Source organism: Scaptodrosophila lebanonensis, unplaced genomic scaffold (assembly GCF_003285725.1).
Source record: "Scaptodrosophila lebanonensis strain 11010-0011.00,11010-0021.00 unplaced genomic scaffold, SlebRS2 tig00000001-arrow-pilon, whole genome shotgun sequence".
Taxonomy (NCBI): Eukaryota; Metazoa; Arthropoda; class Insecta; order Diptera; family Drosophilidae; genus Scaptodrosophila; species Scaptodrosophila lebanonensis.
In genome coordinates, this window is record NW_022060529.1 from 413,574 (window position 1) to 433,893 (window position 20,320).

The following is a 20,320-nucleotide window of genomic DNA, read 5'->3' on the forward strand; positions in this document are numbered from 1 at the left end:
AAGCGGCACACGCTGCCCAATTTGCAGTGAGCCGCGTGATTGAGCACTCTCTTACTTCTCTCTCCCTCTACACATACTCTCTCTCACACACACATGTGGCGAGGCTTGCAATTAAAAGCAATGACAACAAGTTGCAGCGTTTATCATATAATTTGTGTCTGCGTCAGCGCCTGTATGTAGGCAGCAATACTTTGTTTCCTTTCGAATGAAGTTAGCTTCATGTTCTAATTGAATTAAATGCGTCTTTTTTCTATGCGTTTGTGTGTTGTTCAAGATGGGCGTGGGCCGAACTTTAATTGCAAAATGGTTTTTGTCTTTCTTTTGCCCAATACGCCACAATATAATTCGAAATATATATATATATACACACTCATTGATAAATGTATATGTTGTGTGAAGAACTTTTTATAGCTGGGGGCATTCGCGAGGTTAATGCACACATAAATAAGCATATGTGTGTTTTCCAATATTTTTTCATTTTCCGTACATTTCACAATAAGTAGGTGCCGCATACTTTGCTCGGCTATGCGGATGCGTGTTATATATAGTATATCAAGTATACGTCATGTGTGTGGGCAATAAATGCGACAAAAGCGATTAAAAATCGAACTAAAGTCGCACGAAATTAAAATATTTGAAGTGAATTTTTAATGAGACGCGCAATCGTAATTAAAAATGATTTAAATTTTGCAACTGATTCTTCTTTTTTTTTTTTGTTTTTTTTTTATGGTATACCCCCTTACCGGTAGAGGTATTTGGGCGCCCCTACCATTGTCAAAAGCATGAAAAATGCTGCAATTATGCGGAAGCAATTTTGCGATTCCGTGACACATGTGGCGCAGAATTTTTACAACGACTGGTTCAGAGATGTACAACGGCATGTTTCATTTAGCATTAGACATTTGAAGAATATGTATAGAGATAATGGAACTTACGTCTTGCATTCTGAGCCGGTAGGCGCGCGCAGCTCCAACATTTGTGAAGTCTTCGTTTTGATCAAAAAGAACGAGTTCTTATCGGCAGCCTCTTGACGCACCAAAGTTTCCGAATCAATGGTCATGACGGGACTGACGGGCACAGGCTTATTGTTAGCAGCCGGCGGTATATGAAGATTCTTAAGCAAGTATTTATCGTCCTGCAACAATAGACGGGCGTAAATTAAGATCTGGAAAAGAAACATTTATTTATGCATCCTCACCTGTTTGGTAAGCAATACAATCATATTTTCAAAGAGCAAGCCATGTAGTTGTATACTTGGATTCTTCTTCATGGTCAGATTACCATCGTACATAAGACGATGCTGTGTCAAGTCGAGCTTCTTCAGTTCACTATCCTTGTCCAAAGAGGACTTGTCCAATTTTCTCTGGATGTTTTGCAATCTATTGGAAAATAGGAGAATATAAATATAAATCTAATTACATCTTGTATGGTTAAGAAATATACTTATGCGCATCCTCGGTAGTCTTCACAGCCTTGTTGACCTCAACCAGTATCCTTTTAGTCGACTCCAGGGCACACTGTATGGCCTCCGCTTCACTGGTGTTTTCGGGCAACACCCGTACAGTGACCTTGTACAGATTCCCAAACAACAAGGGATATTTGGTTAGACGTTGCAGTACTGTGGGCAGCAAATCCTTTAGCTCCAGGCGGCGACACGCCTTGTGCGATTCAGATTTGCGCAGCAATTTCTGCAGCTGCTCGTCCTTGTGCCGTTTCTCCTTGAGTGCTTCGAGCGCGATTTTCTGACGCGCACAGAACTGAACTGCATGCTCGCGCAGCTGCTCGCCCGACTGACCATCAAACATGTCGGCGAGAAGGTCACCAATGTGGTTCACCACATGGTTGTGTTCGAGCCGTCGTTGCTTCAGCTTCTGCTCGAAGTTGCCATGCAGTTCGCGCAGCGACAACAGTGCGGGCGGAAAGAGCAACAACAGATGGTCCTGGGACAACAAACCGCTCTCGTACAGTGGCAGGAAAAACAGGCGATCGAGCAGCTTGAGGGTGCGAACATAACTGCGTTCCGTGTGGTAGATTTCTGTAAAGAGCAGAGCATGATTTGCGATTAGCAACTACATATGTACATTCATAGAAATAAGACGGTGCTGTGCTGCTGCTTACCATTGATAATCTCTTGTCGCTTCTTCTCTGCATCAGTTAACGCTGCTAGCATGTCGGCTGCCACCATGGAACTCCAATCGGCCTCATTGAGATCATCCTCGTCGCTACTTTCAAAGTTCCATTGACGTAGCTGGCCTACGGGCCCACTGCCTGCACTGCCCAGACTGCCATGAAACGAATCGGAGTGACTGTGACTATTCTGATGCGCATGTTGCTGTATCTGCAGATGAGGATGCAAGCTGGACGATATGGCGGATTGTGTTGCGGTCGCACCGGCCGCGGCGCCCCCGCCAACCTGTTCCATTGAGGTGCTGGGACTCTCAGAGCCACAGGAGAGACTAGAATCGGAACTGGCTGTGTGGTTGGAATTTGAGAGACCCAAGTCTGGTTGATCATCGCTGTGGGTAAGAAGAGGTTTATCATTATTTTCGGTTCTATGTCTGTTCCTTTAATTTGAAAAGAAACCACTGACACATTTGCACTTATTTTTCTCTAATTAAGATAATTTAAACCCTATAAAGACTGAATAGTATGCTAACACTTTCCGCACAGATCAGATATTGTAAACTAGAGTCTGATTTAATGTTTTATTGGTAACGAAATACATAAATTTATAATAAGAGAAGAAATGAAATTCGTTCACAATACAGCTATTATGACATATCAGCTATGAAATAAGTAAACAATTCATCGCTTGGATCGCACTTGGAAACTAAACTATTTAAATATCTTAAATATGCAAATATCTGTTTCGAGCCACATCGCCTAGTTGGCCTATGTTTTCAACTTCTACCCCAGTCCTGCTCGTAGGTGACATCAAATCGACGCCTACGTCTCGCGAAGACAAGAATGTATAAACACAATACCATGAACTATGCAAAACAAGATTAGGCGCTTCATTTACTTTTGGCCTACTTTTAGGCGGATCTGCGATGACAACAAAATACTTGAAAAAAAATAAATAAATAAAGTAAAGACGTAGCGGGAGGTGGGGACGTGATAAAAAATGTATTATCCACTTTAAAAGCTGCATTTAGTTGGTGACCCAAATTCGCAGCAAATGAGACAAAAGTAACGTCAACAGCAGCATAACATAACTTGACTTGACTTTCAACATTATCTAAACACATACTAGTATATACATATATATATGATGGTCTTATTGTCAGAAAGCCTTGAGGTATGCAGCAAACGTTGTTTTCTCGTCTTTGTCAGTTTCGGCGCCTTTAAGCGCTTGGAAACAAACAACACTTACTTGTCATAGTTGTAGCCAAGTATCTCCTTAAAACTTTTGCTACGCGTGTAACGAATTTTGCTCTTCATTGTGATTGTTGTTGTTTGCCGAGTGATTTTTGTACACTTTTTATTAATACTTTCGTTATCTTATTGTTGATTATTGTTTTTAGGAATTTTCAAAACATGTTTGATGATCACCTATAGTGCAATTTGTATTTATTTCTATTGACATGTGTCTGTGAGCTACCGCTGCCTTTTGTCGCACTGCTCGTGTCAAGTTCAACGCGTAAACTGCCACAAATGCGAATGAGAATGCGAATGCAAGGCAAGGTTCAGCTGACTTGGCTGGGCTGAGCTGCCACTTCGTCGTATACGTAATGTTGATTTAGTGTTCGAATAATAATAGCAATGAAGAAAGTCACACACTCATACACATCACAGCAGTCAGTCAGTCAGTTAGTCAGTCAATTGGACGAACAGACAGACATCAGCTAAGTCAATGCGAGAAATGAACGTGGCCTACTTTGCAGAGCTGACCGTTCGAAGGAGTCAAAGCCAACAGAATTGATGTCATTGCTACCGCTCCTGCTTCTATTGTTGCTATTGCTGTTATTGTTATTGCTGGCTATTGGTGCTTAGCTTACTGCAAGCCATACCCAGTCGCACTCATTATGGCCATTGCGCTGCCTTTGGCCTTCAAACGGACATGAAGCAGCCGGCAGAATTTGTTTACGTTGGAAGTCCGCAACAAGTGGAAAGTTTGCAGCAATTCATGAGCGTGTATGAGTGTGTAAATGCCAGAGTGCATGGAAAAGTATATTGATGATATAATGAAGTGCAGCTCCAATCAATTTCAATGGGCTGTTTGATTGTAATATATAGTATACTATGGCATAAATTGCCAATTGAATGAATGCAAAACTGTGTTGGCCAGAGCACAACAAATAAATGTCAAATCCCTATTAATGACTAGAAAATACGAAATTCTGCAGCAACTTTAATTCAACTATAAGTTTTTATATAGACTATCATTTCATCACAAGGGACTAACATATTCAAGATGATCATTGTTGTCGTTAATTTTTCTCTCTCTGTACGTCAAGGCAGGCATGAAGAGGCGATGCCTGGACGAGTCATAACAACCAGACTTATAAGATTACACAACGCAAAGAAAACAATAGTAGAGTCTTCAAGGTAAATTCATAATACAATAGCGAGAGTGTGTGGCAACGCCGAGACACAGCAACGGAAATGTACCATAAACATAGACACACACAAACACGCACACACTATGTCTCAAATATTCCGACGCACTGCAGGTTAATTTATATAATTAATATCCGGTGACTAAACGACTGATTGCCGTTACCGTTGTGTTACCACGGTGCGCAAAAACGAGAGACAAAAGGCGTTTGGTCGGCAAAAATTATAGCGTGGCATACTTTCAGGGTGCGGCCCAGTTGTTAGCCCTTCGATTGACTGGGAAACAAGGAAAGCAAATTAAAGAAAAAGAAACGAACACGAATATTAAGTTAAATGCGCAACTCAACCAATAATTTTAATATTCAAGGCCCAACAGCTACGTTCAACAGAGCCAAAGGCTTTTAGTGGCTTCCCCTCTTTAAGCCACTCTCGTTCGCTTCGAGTTTTTCAATTAAATTAAAATGTAATTGCCTGTTGCCTGATTTAACCCTTTTTGCTAAAAGACCACCCCCCATTAGACTAGGATAAGGCCAATCCACAAAGTATGCCAATTTATTTCGGGTTGTGCCACACACACAGGCATATGTGCGGGCACCTTGTTATCTTAATGTAATCAGAAGCTACTGCTGTTCCTCTATTTTGGCATCAGGAGCGTGGCAGACGACAAAAAGAAAACTTTGTTGCTAATATTTGTCACGCGTAAACCAGCAAGATGCTCTGCCAAGTGTTTTGACTTTTCCAAGTAACTCGGCATCGTTGTGTGTGAGTTGGTTCTTGGAAATATGAGTGTGTCTGTGGTTAGTCCGCTCTCGAGTACCCCCATTAAGTTAGAAAACCAAGCAAGTTGGTGAGAAAATACAAATTAAATTATTGAATTGGAAATGCTGACTTTAAAGACTTTGCTTATCATTCTGATGAATTGTCAATTATGCGAATTAATATAAAAGCAATCTAAGGATACTTATTTTAGAATTCTTCGAACAAGTGCTAATAGGGAATTATACTATACGGTTTCGTGAACCGCAGGTATCTCAACAGGGAGGAGAATAAAAGCAATAACTGAAAACATATAAAACCGACAAGCAGTTTAAGCAAAAGTTCATAAAAATGATGCCTTTAGTGTTTAGTTTTTATAATTTTTATTCGCAAATTTACGCACGAAATATTGTTTTTGAAATATTCCGCACAAGGATCATTGTTTTGTTCATAAATCAAAAGCGTTTCTCCATTTGAAAAAACAACTGATGGAAACTTTAATTCTTGAAATTTTATATGGAATGGTATTTTATAATTAAATAAACAATTCGACCACGAATTAACATTTTAAGTAATGCAAATATAGTACTCCTATTCCACTCAAATCAAAGACAAATGAACTAAGGGGAACAACAAAGAAAATCTTCAAATAATATTTTTCTTTGCATTGAAAATAAACTATGCACCAATAAAAAGCAGTGGAAAAATGGGTATTATCAAATTTAAGAAAAGTGGCCATAAATGCGATTCCACTAATTATAATTACGAAATTCAATTTATAAACAATATCACCAATAAATAACAGATTTTGAAGGTGAGCACATAAGCGATTCTCGGGCAACGTGTGCGTCCAAGAATCAAATAAGATATGGATGGATGGGGCCAGACACACAGGCAGCCAAACAAAAAAGCAAAGAAAAAATAAAACACGATGAAACAACGAAACTAAGACGCCACACGAAACGTCGGCGATTGTCCAAGTACGCCGAGGCATGAAATGCGTTCATATTTTCAAATTTTGATACATTTCCAGAGGCACTCGTGCCACCAACTACACAATCGAATAAGTTCCTTACACGGCCAACTGATTTAAGTGGTAATTGAAAATTGGGCCCGTGCCGTGGCTGCCATTCAATGTACCTTTGACTTTTTGCGTTGGATGCTCAAGGTCATGAGTGCTTCTGTTTTTTCTTTATTTCCTTCGAGGCTTTGCTTCCGTTTTGAAAACTCTACAATGTTGTGTTTTTGTTATTATTCCTGGATGACAGAAGAACAGTGCAAGTTCATTGAAAACAATGCGGGAGCAACATTTTTTCTAGCTGTTGCGTTGCTTTATGTATAAATACATAACAACAATTGTGGAAATGAAATGATCATCGGCAAAAATCTTGAATTATTTGTTAATATGGCACGCAGCACGCGCTGGACTCTGTGTGATCTGGGACCGCCTGTGTAGGTCATGCGGTTTCGCTGTCGTCTTCCCACCCGCATGTGAATGACTTTCTCAATGAATCTTTGCGAATCCAATTCGGATTCGTTTGTTTACTTTGCTCTGCCAATGATTTACGGTCAAGTATTAAAAACATTTCTATTCGTCGTCTGCTTGCTGTTGTTGCTTTTATTGTTATTATTATTGTTGTTGTGGCGCTGAATTGTTTATCATCTTGGCAATAAAGTCTTTCATTTTGGCCAATAAATGTATTCAAATGTATTGCATTAAATATCGTTCCTAGTAATTCGGTGTTGGAGGTTTCACTGCTCTTACTTAAGCATTTAATCGAAAAAAATCATAATCAGCAATGCAACAAATTTACAATATATACATTTTTTTGACAGTTTGAATGCCTGCATTAAGGAAACTACTAAAGCGGGAGCGAGGGGCGTAAAGAAATAGATTTCAAGCAGTCAGTATGGAAGAAAGATTTATCTAGATTTATAGAAAGATCTAATATTCCTTCGTCAAATAAGTTTTGGAAAAGTCTAAGATTTAGTGATATCTCATATTTTTTACTCATACATCCGGATAGTACTTAGTGACTTTAGACATTTTTAATGACAGTTTCGACATGGTATATCTATCTATATAGAAATCTCTTGCCACAGTGTTCGTCCGTGATGCACTCCGAAACTAATTAACCGATCTTAATAAATTCTTTTCATTTTGCCAGATTTGTTTCAATTTCGGACATATGTAGGATTGGTTTTATCTTTAATAATAGCGTCAATACTTTATTTGTATTCGTGAAAAAGCAGCATGACGAAGTTTTGATTGAGTTTCCAGGCGGTTGAAATACCATAACTAATTTTTCTTCAAAACTACTAAGATCACGGTCGATTGATTATAAAGAAAATGCATATCATTAGGTCAGATAGCAAGTACATTTACGAACCAAACGTTGGAGATGAGCCCCAGGCAGCTATTATTAATATACATACATATATATATTTAATAATTGATTGATTTTGCAACACAATTAAATATGATTTAAGGACCTATAATGACTGTAAATAATCGCCAAATCACATAACATTCGTAGACACTCGGCCTAATGCGTACTAAATGCAAATGCAGGGACTTCTTTGAGAATGTGCTCTCACACAATCAGGCGTGACCTCAACACAATTGCCGACATGTAATTGTAGCTGCCAACAGATTTATACAAACGTAGCAGTATGTACGAACATGCACGAGCATGTATGCTATGCACTAGATTGTGATTTCTCATTTTAATTTTTGAATAAATGCGCACGACTTCTTTTTATACTCGAGCAGAAATGAAATTTGCAATTTAAATGGAAAATGCCAAACGATATGAAGGCGGCAACAGCAGCGGATGTGGCGCCAATTGATGTCGAACGCCCATGTCTGGTTGAAAGGTAACATTTTGGGGTCTAAAACAAATTTACAAGAATGTACATACTATACGCAATTGTGCTCAAATTATTAGTCAGGTGAACGAATTTCTTACAACGCAAATACGAATTGTTTTCCAAAAGAAAATACATATGTATTTCCGCGTGATCGCCTTGTCAATCAAAGCGATTAAAACGAGAATTTTTACTCCAGTAGGCCCCATGAAAGACAAACAAGCCACACACATGAAATTCTCGAATGCCCACCACATATGTACATATTTTGACGAATATTCAATTCCATTCTGCGTTAATTATTTTGCCACAAACGCATGCACACATCCGCACTCTGCACAGGTAAACACGCCCAGGTGCCCAGGTGGGTGTATATAGTGTGGGAGATGTGGCAACGATAAACAAATTATCGAACGAAAAAAGAAAAAATTTAAATGATATAAAAACAAAAAGTCAAACGAGACGCAATTGTCAGTTGGAAGGCGTTGACGATGATGACGTCGATGGCAATGGCAATGCCAATTGTGATGAGTTCATAGGGAAAATGACAACAATTTTCAATTTCCGTAGCCTGGACATGTGACGAATTCGTGTGAGTAACCATCAGGCCTGGTCCGATCCGGTCAGGTTCTGCCCGCCCCGACAGGACAACCCCCGGGCTACTTTCATTCTCTAATTCAATTTAGCAAATTAGCAGACGACACTGCAAAAAATATATATATATACCTATATACCCATGTGGATTAACGGAAAAACAAGCTCCGCAAAATAGTATGCTTTCTTATTAAGGAAGTTTTATGATTAACTTTTTGAAATAACTTGGCCAAGGGCTTAGCCACACTGCAGTTCTTCTCTAATGTGAAATTCTTGGAAGGCTAACTGGGCCATGGAGAGCGAGAGCAACCTTAAAAGTTATTAGACCAAGTGAAAACTGAAACTGAAAACTGAATTGATGAGTTGAGGGTGTGGGGTGGGTTGGGATTGAGAGTCGGGTCGACCCGTCTGGCAAAGGTCTCCCGCACACATTTAACTGCGTTGGCATTTTTCGGATTGCTGCTGATTGAAAAGATAATAAATGAGTTGTACCATAAAACCTGAAGGCTTGTGAAACGCAATAGTGGGGGGACTAGAAAATTGAACGATGTGTGAATGGGGAGTGCGCGTAAGCTCTGATAGATACGGGGGGCATTTGAAGGACTTCAGGCGTGTTCTTTATGTTACCAATACATACAGCACAAAAAAGAGAAATTCAACACCAATGAAAAACACTTTAAAGAAGTGCCACAGACTAAATCCGGCATTCATGAACATTTTGCGACCAACTCAACCGTTATCAGGCAACAGCAAACATACCAGGCAGCCACTACTAATGGCCCAAAAAATGTGTGGCTTTATCAGTGCCTTTGACAACTACCAGCAAGGCACGAAGCAGTGGGTTGACGGGGAAAGCGGGCAAGTCGTAATCGAATTTGTTTCCATTTGCGGCTCACTTTTATCTCTTACGCCTTTTTTGGCTTTTAGAAGGCGCAACAACAGTTCCCACAGGCTTCGCTATCCCATAAAATGTTTTGCTATAAATTGTTAACCATTTAAGTGGCGTAGTTCTGAACTATTTATTAAAGGAAGAAAAACTTGTAGTTGGAAACACACAACTTTTTACATAAGTAACCTTTTGAAATTTTAATCTCTATTGCCACAATTCATCCATACAAGGTTATATTCTATTCTATATTCTATTTGCGTTCATTTTGGAGTATATACTAAATATTGTCTTTGAATTAATACGCCCATTTCAATTACATTCTTTTAACTTCTAGGCCATTAAACTGAACAAGCTATTAAAGGCAAATATGTACATGAATTTTAATATCCAAAGCACATATCCGCATTTTCTGTAGTCTGTGCAGTCTTTTTAATCCATAGAGAGTTACTGCCATAAAATATTTACACTCGAAATGCGTTTAAAGTGAATCTAATAGTTTATTTGACGAACAGAATGCATTAAAGCCAAATAAGACAAGCAAGCTGGGTAGCCGAGTTGCTATAACCAAGCAATGGAAAACGTTTGCATTAACACGATGCGGCGCACAGCAAAAGGAGCATAGGGGCAAGATGGAATTAACGGCAGTTGAAGTGGCGAAAGAGCGAAGCGCAAGGAAGTGCTTCGCCCGCAGCTTTCTCGTATCCTTCGAACGCAATAATTTGAAACAATTGACGCACTGGGAAAGGAGGCGGCTTTCAGTCGCATATGCGCGCCTGTTATGTGTGTGAACTCTTTTCACTCGGCGAACGTTGTGCCAATTGTTTTTAGTCACATATGTACGACGAAAAACCCTTAATGGATATAGCGCGCGATTTTGATTCGACCGTTGACAGAATCGACGAGCTGGCGCACGGTAGCCCGTGATGTTTTCAACTAAAGTCGCAGATGTTGGCGTCGAGCCAGTTGGGCCCATCGAATTGACCAAATAGATGCTTTGCTTTTTCTTTAAACAATTCGTGGGAAATTGTCGGAAAGTTGGCGAGAGAACAGTTTCCCAGTATTTGGGAAAATGCAGAGAGAGCGCTATGAGCTTTTCAAAGCTTTTGTGAAGCGGCAGAGTCTGCGCAAACGACAAACACACATGCAACAGGTCGCACGTGCAACAATAATTGGGGGGCGGGGCAACCAGAGTTTATTTGTTTATCTTTCATCCCTAAAACGGGCACAGTTGGCCGCCCAAATGCAGGTGTCCGAGCAAAGAAGATATATTTCCAAAAAAAACAAGGTGAAGACCAAGAAAACATGTCATTTGTTGTTTTGTTTCAAACATAATTTCTCTAATTAATAACAAGAAAGGAATGCTAAAGTCGAGCAGGCTCAACTCTTAAAAACCCTGTACCACCCTGAGATCCTTGCGTTCATACAGACAGACATGGACGGACATGGCGATATCGACTCGGCTTGTCATCCTGATCAAGAATTTATATACTTTGTGGGGTCTGCCAGGCCTTCTTCTGTGTGTCACATGTACAGTCGCACAAAACTAATATACCGTTTTACCCTTTGGGTACAGGGTATAAAAAAAAGTTACGGTACTCACTTGGGACGTGACGGCAAACTTGGATCGGAGGTCTTACGACGACTGTTGCGATTACGCTTGCTTGTTAAACGCTCCTTATACGACTCGGACCGATTCACCGATACGGGTGCACTCTTGTGCTGCGGGTGTTGATGGTAGCTGCAATAAAATACAATTATGTGAGCATTTCTCTGCTAGATTTTTTATTAAATTCATGCGTATTCACTAACCGTTCCCTGCGCGCATCCTTGTTCTGTGCATCTGCGTCCTGCGCATTCAAATCCCCAGAAGTGGCACCGCTCAGTCCCACAGCACCCAACAAGCTGCTCACCAAAGCGGTAGAACCTGTGCTGGTTGTTAGTTCGGAGGGTCCAGCTGTGCAGCTGCCACTGCCGCCAATGCTGTCGTTGGCGCTGCTGGCGGCATGGAAGGAGCTCTGTAGGTCGCTGCTATTGAGGGCCGAACTATTTGCGGAGGCATTGCCATTGGAGCGCAATGAGATGTTGGCATCCGGCCTGCGGTCTGACGGTTGGCGCACTATCGAGGAATTGTGCAGGCGCTCTGAAAGAAACCATTTAATGGAAAACTGCATATTAAAAATCGTGATCACAATTAATTGTCAAGCACAATTAATAAAAGAGTTTGTGTGCCATTTGAATGTTCGCTTGTTTTTCCATGCAGCCTATTTCTTCTTTTAATTTCAATTAATTTAAAATCTTAACTATATTAACTAATTAACTATATTTGTATGCAATCATAGACCCTTAGTGTTATGCCCTTGCTCACCACCACTGTGTTGCTTATAGAGCTCAGCTCTCTTGGCTGCGCCGTTGTGCGCCAGCGCGTTTTTTCGTTTCTTCAAAGAAGCCGAGGATCCGGTTGATGATGCTGTCGAAGAAGAAGACGTCGACGATGCTGACTTGCCACCCGATTTTCGATTTCTATAAATGTTTGTGGTCTCATTGATCTTGGCCGCAACTCTCGAGGTTAGAGATGGGGAAGATGCTTTTGTATTGAGGGATTTTCGTTGTTGCGGCTGCTGGTCAATAGCGCCTATGGTTTCAATGTACTCGCCCTTGGGGACCTCCTCGGATGAATAGAAGGCCTCATCTTCAAAGTTTCCGCTACTCTTGCTGCTGTTCGAACCATTGCGCTGCACTTTGCTCGTTGCGCCGGAATTGTAGAAGGAGTTCTTTAGCTGCGCCTTCTTCACAAGCACCACATTCTTATCGGTCTTGGCTGCATCGCATTCTTGGGGCGCATCGGCTACAACACCCGATTCCGGCGTGGTCGTAAACTTTAGGGCGATGGGACGTGGACGTACCGAAGCGGCGGCTATAACTGAGGAGGCGGTCTCAGCCAACGACTTGCGACGTATGAGAGCAAAATCGTCGGTGTTGAGAAACTTCTTGTTGCTCATAACGAACTTTACGAGCGCCTGCAGGTTGAGATTTGAGTGCCCTCGGGTGTTCTTAGCTTTATCGGACTCGGGCACTTTCTCTTTGGATTTATCCTTCTTGATTTTCAATTTAGAGCTGGAACTATCCAACCAGACATCCGAATGTGCCGTCTGCCCTGCATAGACTTTTCGGGCGCTGCGCGAACGCTTCAGGCTGCTGCGCCGCTGCTGAGAGAACAGCCCATGAGCTGCGCCAGATGCATCTGCCACCTTCGTCTTGGAGGAGCTCTTTTCGATCCGATTGTGCTTGTACTTGGGATCGGTGAGCAATATGCGGCTCTTGCTCGGGGACCGCATCAGGTCGTTGTTGGCTGCCACGGCATCCCCTTCGGAGTCGTCGTTCTCATCACTATCGCTATCACTGCTGCTGGTGGTGCTGATGTCGCAGTCGTCAGCGTCGATTTCGCTGGTTGCCGGCATTTTGTGCTTCTCAGAATTTTCCGTTGAGCTTTGTCGCTTGCTCCGAAAGCTTTTGTAGAAGGCCTTACGCTTTTGCTTTGGCTCGCTCTTGAGCGTTTTTAGTGTTGTCTTTGCCGATTTGTCCGAGGCGTTGCTCGCCTGGCCCACCACAGTTAGTGGTATGCTCAAGACGCTACGATAAATTTCATTGGGTCCACTGCCGACGGTTTCGATGTCTGATTGTCTGAGTTCTTTGCGTTCCATTAATTCGTTCTCTTCCTCCTCGTGGGACTCTTCCTTTAACTGCAAATTGGCCGCCTGTTCCGCTTTAAACAAAGCATGTGGCGATTTGGAGCGTCTTCGTGTCGGACGCTGCGGAGCAAGCAATTGGTCCTGGGGCTTATCCCCATCCTCTGGTTTCTCTCCAGCCTTTTCTTGTTTCGATGGCGGCGTCTGTTTGCGCCGAAAACTGGAGCGTCGAAATTTTTGAAACTTGGACAGCTCGCCGGTGGCCGATTCGGTGGCATCCGTAGATGTTGTTGTTGAGTTTTCGGTGGCATCGTTGCCACCACTGCTGCCCAAACGAAACCACATATTATTTATGGGCTTCTAAGTTCTTCAAGCACAACAAAGTCTTTACACTCTTTATACATTTGTCAAACGCTCACTCTCTTTTACTCTCTTACAAGACATTTACACTGTTAAAAAAAAGTGTAATTATTCATTTCTATTTATCCAATTCGCAAATTCGTTTGTGTTTTATTTTCGCAAGTTTATCGCAAGTTCTGCAGTTCGTGTCGTTATGTGTTATTAGCCACATTTGCTTCGTTGGTTGGTTCCCTAAAAATGCGAGTTCAAAATTCGTATTCGTATTCGAAAATGCCCCAAACGTGCACTGACCATTATGAGATATGTACTATATATAGTAGATGTTGCCAAATGCTGTTGTCGCCGCCATTCGAGCGCATTAATTTGTTGTTTATACATTAAATGTTCTTTTTATTTTATTTATATTCGTGTGCCTAGTATAGGAAACACAATTTTAAACTGAAAATTTCGTCGTGCAGATTTCATTTTATGACAGTTTGTCGCAATGCGAACGAAAATGAATGAGCGCCTAAAGATATATACGAGCAACAGCTGTACCTACATAGTACATACATATATGTATGTATATATAATTATCCACAATGTAATACACGCTGTAGATATTAGATGGGCGCTTCTTATAGCAAAGTTCAAGGTTGAATATCTTACATTTTACAAATAAAAGATAACAATATTGTAAGATATACACATGTATTTGAGGAATTGAGGAATGAGGAAAACTGGCAAATGAATCACAACAAATAATAATGGCTCGCAAATAAATGCATAAACAAATTATCTTCAAACATATGTATATAATGACAACATTAACAATAACAACGACAACAGCACAATGGCAATACAGTTGGTTTCGGCACAAACGTTCGTCGTTAACCGCGTTTAAAAGTGTACTGAAAACGGCAATAAAGCAAAAAAGCACACGATACATGGTGCGCAGAAAAAAGGTAAGACACGGCGAGGGGCGGGACGTTAGACAAGGTGGCCAAAATCAGCTGTCATAGCTAAATGACTAAATGACTAAAACAGAAAGAACGCGCAACCGTTATAAAGTGTGCTCAAAAATTGAGCGAACACCGAAATATCTGCGAGATATTCACACACATACTATCTGGAAAATAAAAATACAAGTGGCAAGGCAAGTACAAGGCATGATATATCAATCAAAGCGTAGAATCAAAAGCCGAAAAGAGTAAGAGAAACGAAAATTTGAAGAGCTTAGGCCACTTAAACACATTTCTGTTCGTATGTACGAGTATATATCGAGCCAGGTAGCCAACAGGTAAATATCAGTTATAACGATTGATTGCGATTACCAATGATGTCATCATTTGATTTAAACAATATGTGCGCACTGCCCCCTTCGAGGTGGAGAAGGTACCTCATGGGTAGGTGACTGTACAAGTGCTGCATAAATTACAACTGAAAAGTTGAAGAACGATAATACCAGATATACTCGTGCATACTATACTGTATGTGAGAGTTGAGTATACGCACACGGAAGCAATAACCATAAGCCATCGCTATAAAGTCTCCATTGCTTAGGGCCATGTGTCATTGGGAGAGGCCTATAGACGAGGTCGAAAACTCCAAAGTACTATCAAAAATTTCTATCTACAACAACAAAGGCACACTCACTAATTGCGTATAATTTCATTCTATATTTATCAGCTAATGTTATCGGCTTGTTAGCAAATGTTGTCCACCGATTGATAAGCAAAGAGTGCGACCATCCTACGCAAAAATTTCGCAAATTCATTTTCAGCCATTGACTAAGTACTCGAAATAAATAATAAAAATAAAAAAGATATGCCCACACGTTTATCGCCTCGAGTGGTAAGCGAATCATTCGCTCACAAAACGAATAACACTAATTTGTAAGATCCGTCAAAACTGTTGCCGTGTTGCAAGGCGACGCGGCAAAGCGGAAGAGGCGGCAAGTGACAGCAGCAACAACAATCAGTCTTCAAAACAAATTCAAGCAAATGAGACAAAAATGTATGTACATATTTTTCAGAATCCATTAAAAACAAACGAGTATACAAGTATGTATGTATTCGTGGTGTATAGTATGTAAATAAGCAGCCTCGTGTCAGTTCATTGTTTGCGGAAATAGACATAGAGAAGCAGATAAGTGATCAATTTAGTCATAGAAGTGTTAAAAAGGGAATAGCTTTCAGTTTTATGGCGTATTGTACGCCCACCTCAGATAATTCCAGGAATACTTGTAAATCTCAAATAGCCTTTTAGTTTGATCAAATCTGATAGGCATTGAAGATAGGTGTTGGGATTGGTCACACTGAAATAAAAAGAGGATATGACAGAACAAGAAATCCAATAAATTTGAGACAGAGCGAGTGTAGCTTTTCTGTTTACAATTTTGGTAGGACAAGGACTATGCTAGTACTCTTCATTTCCTTTTTTTTTTTTTTTTTAAATCGCCCCACACTTGTGCACAGTTTAATTGCATTTGCATATACAATGTACAGGCAGCAGCCATAAATGTTCATCGGGTATTGGCAATGATGAAAGCGGTGGCTTATCGCTTTCAACTTTTCGCTTTTAAATGCAATATGGCAGCAAGGGAGAAAACAGAACATGAACATGAACTGAAATAAATGAATTAATGGTCTCATCTGTGCGGCTGCAATGTTTTTTCAATCATTAAACTGATTAACCTTGTGCTTTTAGTGTCAAGCGACGACATGGAGCAGACTAAAGTGGACGCAATCTATTTTTTTCTTTAAAAAAGTATTTGCAGAGTACATCGCAAAACTCATCTAATTATTATTTGAAATGAATTCTTGTTGGGCTGTGGGAGAAAACAAATTCTATTAGCAGTGCTTGCTACTTGTTCCTTCAAATTTCCGATATACGAGTACACTGCACGATATTAGTAGGTTAGAGATAAAATGCCCTCCTATGGGGGTTACGCGTGCTCTTATCAAATGGGCCCATATGGCCTATACACGTATAATGCTTTAGACAGCTGTGAACACGATAACCGTCAAACAGCACTTCAACACTTAAGGCTTATACAATAAGTATGGCACGTAGTCGCACTGCAAGGTACGTTCCAAAGTAAACAGGACTTTTTGAATCTAGCGCCCCCTGGTGGCGCTATCTATATGTCGACTGGTGCGTTAGAATCTGCTATCTTTATCGATTGTCCAGTGATAATTTCATGACATTTCATCGATTGGAAGTGAAGTTATTGTGTTTTAAGTGTCAGTATGTTTGTGTTATCGGTGCGAAAATGAGCTTCGAACAAAGAGCCAACATTAAATTTTGTTTTAAAATTGGTAAAACTTTTACCGAAACGTTTCAATTGATGGAAGAAGTTTATGACGATGATTGCCTACCCCGTAGCAGAGTGCACGAGTGGTTTCAACGTTTTCAAAGTGGAAGGACATAAATGACGATCAACATGAGGGCCAATCAAAATTCGTGATCACCGAAAATTCCATCGAAACTGTGCGTGAATTCATCAAAAATCAGCCGAAATCATCATTGAAATTGATGGAAATGGAATTGAACATCTCCAAAACATCGATTTATCGAATTTTAACCGAACATTTGGGCTTACGAAAGGTGTGTGCACGGTCAGAATCCAACCGATTGTGACCGATTATTTGACCAAAAATCACATTTTAACCATTAACCACTGGCCGTATTCACCTGATATGGCACCGTGCGACTTCTACCTTTTCGGAAAAATGCATTTGCCCATGAAAGGAAAACGTTATGCAGACGTAGAGGCCATTCAAAAGGCTTGCACCGACTGGCGGCCATACCGACCAACGAGCTAAAACGCTCGTTCGACATGCTTTTTGATCGTGTAAAAAGCTGTATTGAAGCAGAAGGAGACTATTTTGAATAAAATAAATTGATTTTGCCGAAAAAACCATTTGTTCTGTTTTTTTTTTTTTAAGTCCTGTTTACTTTGGAACACACCTTGTATGTTGTCTCATCATCATCAGCTGACATCATGCAACGGAAATACGAGTATAGCTGAAAAGGCGGAACAGAATTTGTGGTCGCGCCCATGCTCCATTGGAAAGCAATTGAAGGAATGTACTCGCATCGGTGTGGAGCACAAGTTCAATGTAAAGCGTTGGCCAAGTTTGCCAGACACGCTCCAGAAACGCCAACAATTTTTCCTTGACATTCGCTGTGGGAAAATGTGCTTGCAATGAAGGGAAAAATGCACAAAAACTGATTATAAATAGAAAAGAGCACACTCGTCATACCAAATTAGCGACCTCTGTCATCATGCGGGCAGGAAGTATTTGGGTTCGGAGTGAGAAAAAGGGAGAGGGCCCCCTTAAAATATATATATTCCACTTATATGTATACATTTGTATATTGAGTGACATCGGCAAGTGTTGCGTGTGTTTTGTTTTGATTTTGCATTTGGCACGACATTTGGGCCGATTTTCATCTGCGACGCGCATCAACCAATTTTCTCTGAATTTTGTTGAAACAAGCACATGTTTGAGTCATAAACCTGTTTTTAGAACTTGGCAATAGTCTATTAAATAAACACGAGTATACGAGTGTGTATATTTTTGTCATCCCATAAGCTGAGTGTGTCGCACATACTTAGTTGTTGAGAGTTTGTATAGTTTAGTTAAAAAACATACCATACACAAAAATATATGGGTACACAACGAAGCGCGAATGCCGTCTAATCGCAAAACAAACAAATGACAGCCAACCCCAACCTATCCTTCGTTGTGCAAACAACAATTTCCACACATCGCAATTCCCTAATCTTCAAATTTTGTTTGAATAAAGCATTACATACGTAAATATTTAGTCCACATTTTTTGTGGCTAACGAAATCGGAATTTTTCGTACTGAGCTTCATGTACATACTATATACACCATAAATGAAAACTAATTTGAGTACAAAATTATGTTAATGTCGATTATAAATAATGCAAAAAAAATATGAATAAATGGATAATATAATAATAATTTTTTAGCAGTTTTGATAACGAACTTGGAAGCCAAATATTGGGTATAGATTTGTCTTTGAAGTGAAGGAGGAAGTCTTAAAACTACATACTTGTAAGAAAGACCAGAAGCGGTCCCATTGCATGGGCAGTTGATGGATATTTTCTGTATATTTTGATTTATTTTTGCATGAGAAAAATATTGGTGTTTCTAGTTCTTATAGTCTCTGAGATCTAGGTGTTTTTATAGACCGTACTGGGTAATAAAAGAATTTTAATCGGTACTACCTCTCGACATATCAGTCTGCATTCGCTGGGGTCGTCATTCGCTTACCATGCTGTTTAAAATTAAAGTAATTTAAGTGCAAATATGTATAGTACATAAAAATTGATCAAGATTTACAAGCCGAGCAAAAACGCACCAAAAAAAAAAGGAACATTTTTGTTCATCACTTAACAAGCAACCCAAACATACTGAGAATAGTTTTCCATGGTTCATAAACCAAAAAATACAAAATTTATAAACACGTGTCTACCGAATATTGCCTGATTTGTAAACTCTCTAGATGCGCATTTAAGATTAGATCTTCTAGCACTTCTATTTGTGCAACTTGCTCTGAAGTAGTCTAAATATTGTAATGCACGAGCTACAAATCGGACAACGCAGTCTACCTTTTCGTATGCGCAATATTTGTAATGCATTATTGCCATTAACAATTGAGAATTACGTGTGTGAAGATTCTCCTACGCCAGTGCATTTGGCATGAAGTAGATGGGTCGACGCGTGTGGGGGCGATAAAACAGAAAACAGATGCATTTTACAAGCGGGCCGGTCGTTTTGCATGGGTGTTAAGTGTTTCCTTTTTCTGTGCCGTCGCAATTGAAAAATTAATTTGAGAAAAATTTCAAATAATGAAGAAGCCGCTGCATCTACAGCCATATCCACATCCACAGTAGTCGACGCCATCGCCATCGTCGCCGTTGCGCAATTTTAGCTCAGAAATGCGGTTGCATTCCCATTGCCCTCAGATCGCGACTGCAGGGCGCGCTAGTTACAAAAATACACAAAACGGTCGAACAACAACAGTAACAACAACAGAAATGCAATTGATTTCTCAAACGAATCCATTGCAACTATCGCAGAAGAGATTTGCCTTCATTTTGTGGCACAACAGCAAACGAATTGAGGAAAATATGCCCCCGAATGTAAACAAACGAAAATCGCACCCTAATCGTTGCAGTTGCTGCTGTCTCTTCACTGCTCGTTACCGAATTAATTAAAGCGCATTCAAATTGGATTTGAGTGCGTGCTAGAAGTTTTGTTGTGGCATGCCACCACCTGCCAACACTTTGGGGCCTAAACACAACACCACACAAGCGCGTTCGTCTTGACGCAGGTTACTAGTGGCACTGGGTGTGACTTTTCCTTCTATTATATGCATGCTTGTTTATTTATTGGCCGACTTCCCAGTTTGTCAACGGATGCATTTGCCATGTCCCGCTGTGGCATGTAAACCTATATGCATGGCTATGCGTGGCGTCTTCCTGTTTGTGTCTACTGCTGCTGCTGACCCCCTGCCTTTAGGGTTAATTGTAAAATATCAGTCTCGAAGCTGGAAACATCTATAATACTTTTACGAATAAACTTCTCACTG

The 20,320-nt window shown here is 40.4% G+C and overlaps 1 protein-coding gene across 7 annotated transcripts in view; it reads right to left on the reverse strand.

Moving 5' to 3' along the window:
- The window catches only part of LOC115633450, a 90,644-nt gene that overhangs the window by 18,395 nt on the left and 51,929 nt on the right, over positions 1–20,320 (reverse strand). For 5 of the 7 annotated variants that reach the window (XM_030530906.1, XM_030530913.1, XM_030530921.1 and 2 more), the window contains 6 exons: positions 11,474–11,804; positions 11,265–11,402; positions 2,119–2,516; positions 1,444–2,035; positions 1,199–1,379; positions 936–1,135 (listed from right to left, as the gene is read on the reverse strand). In XM_030530906.1, the coding sequence (XP_030386766.1) occupies positions 936–1,135; positions 1,199–1,379; positions 1,444–2,035; positions 2,119–2,516; positions 11,265–11,402; positions 11,474–11,804 (1,840 nt within the window). Of the gene's footprint in view, positions 1–935; positions 1,136–1,198; positions 1,380–1,443; positions 2,036–2,118; positions 2,517–11,264; positions 11,403–11,473; positions 11,805–12,029; positions 13,924–20,320 lie in introns of those variants that run through there. The other 2 variants (XM_030530928.1, XM_030530938.1) reach the window with 2 other exon arrangements.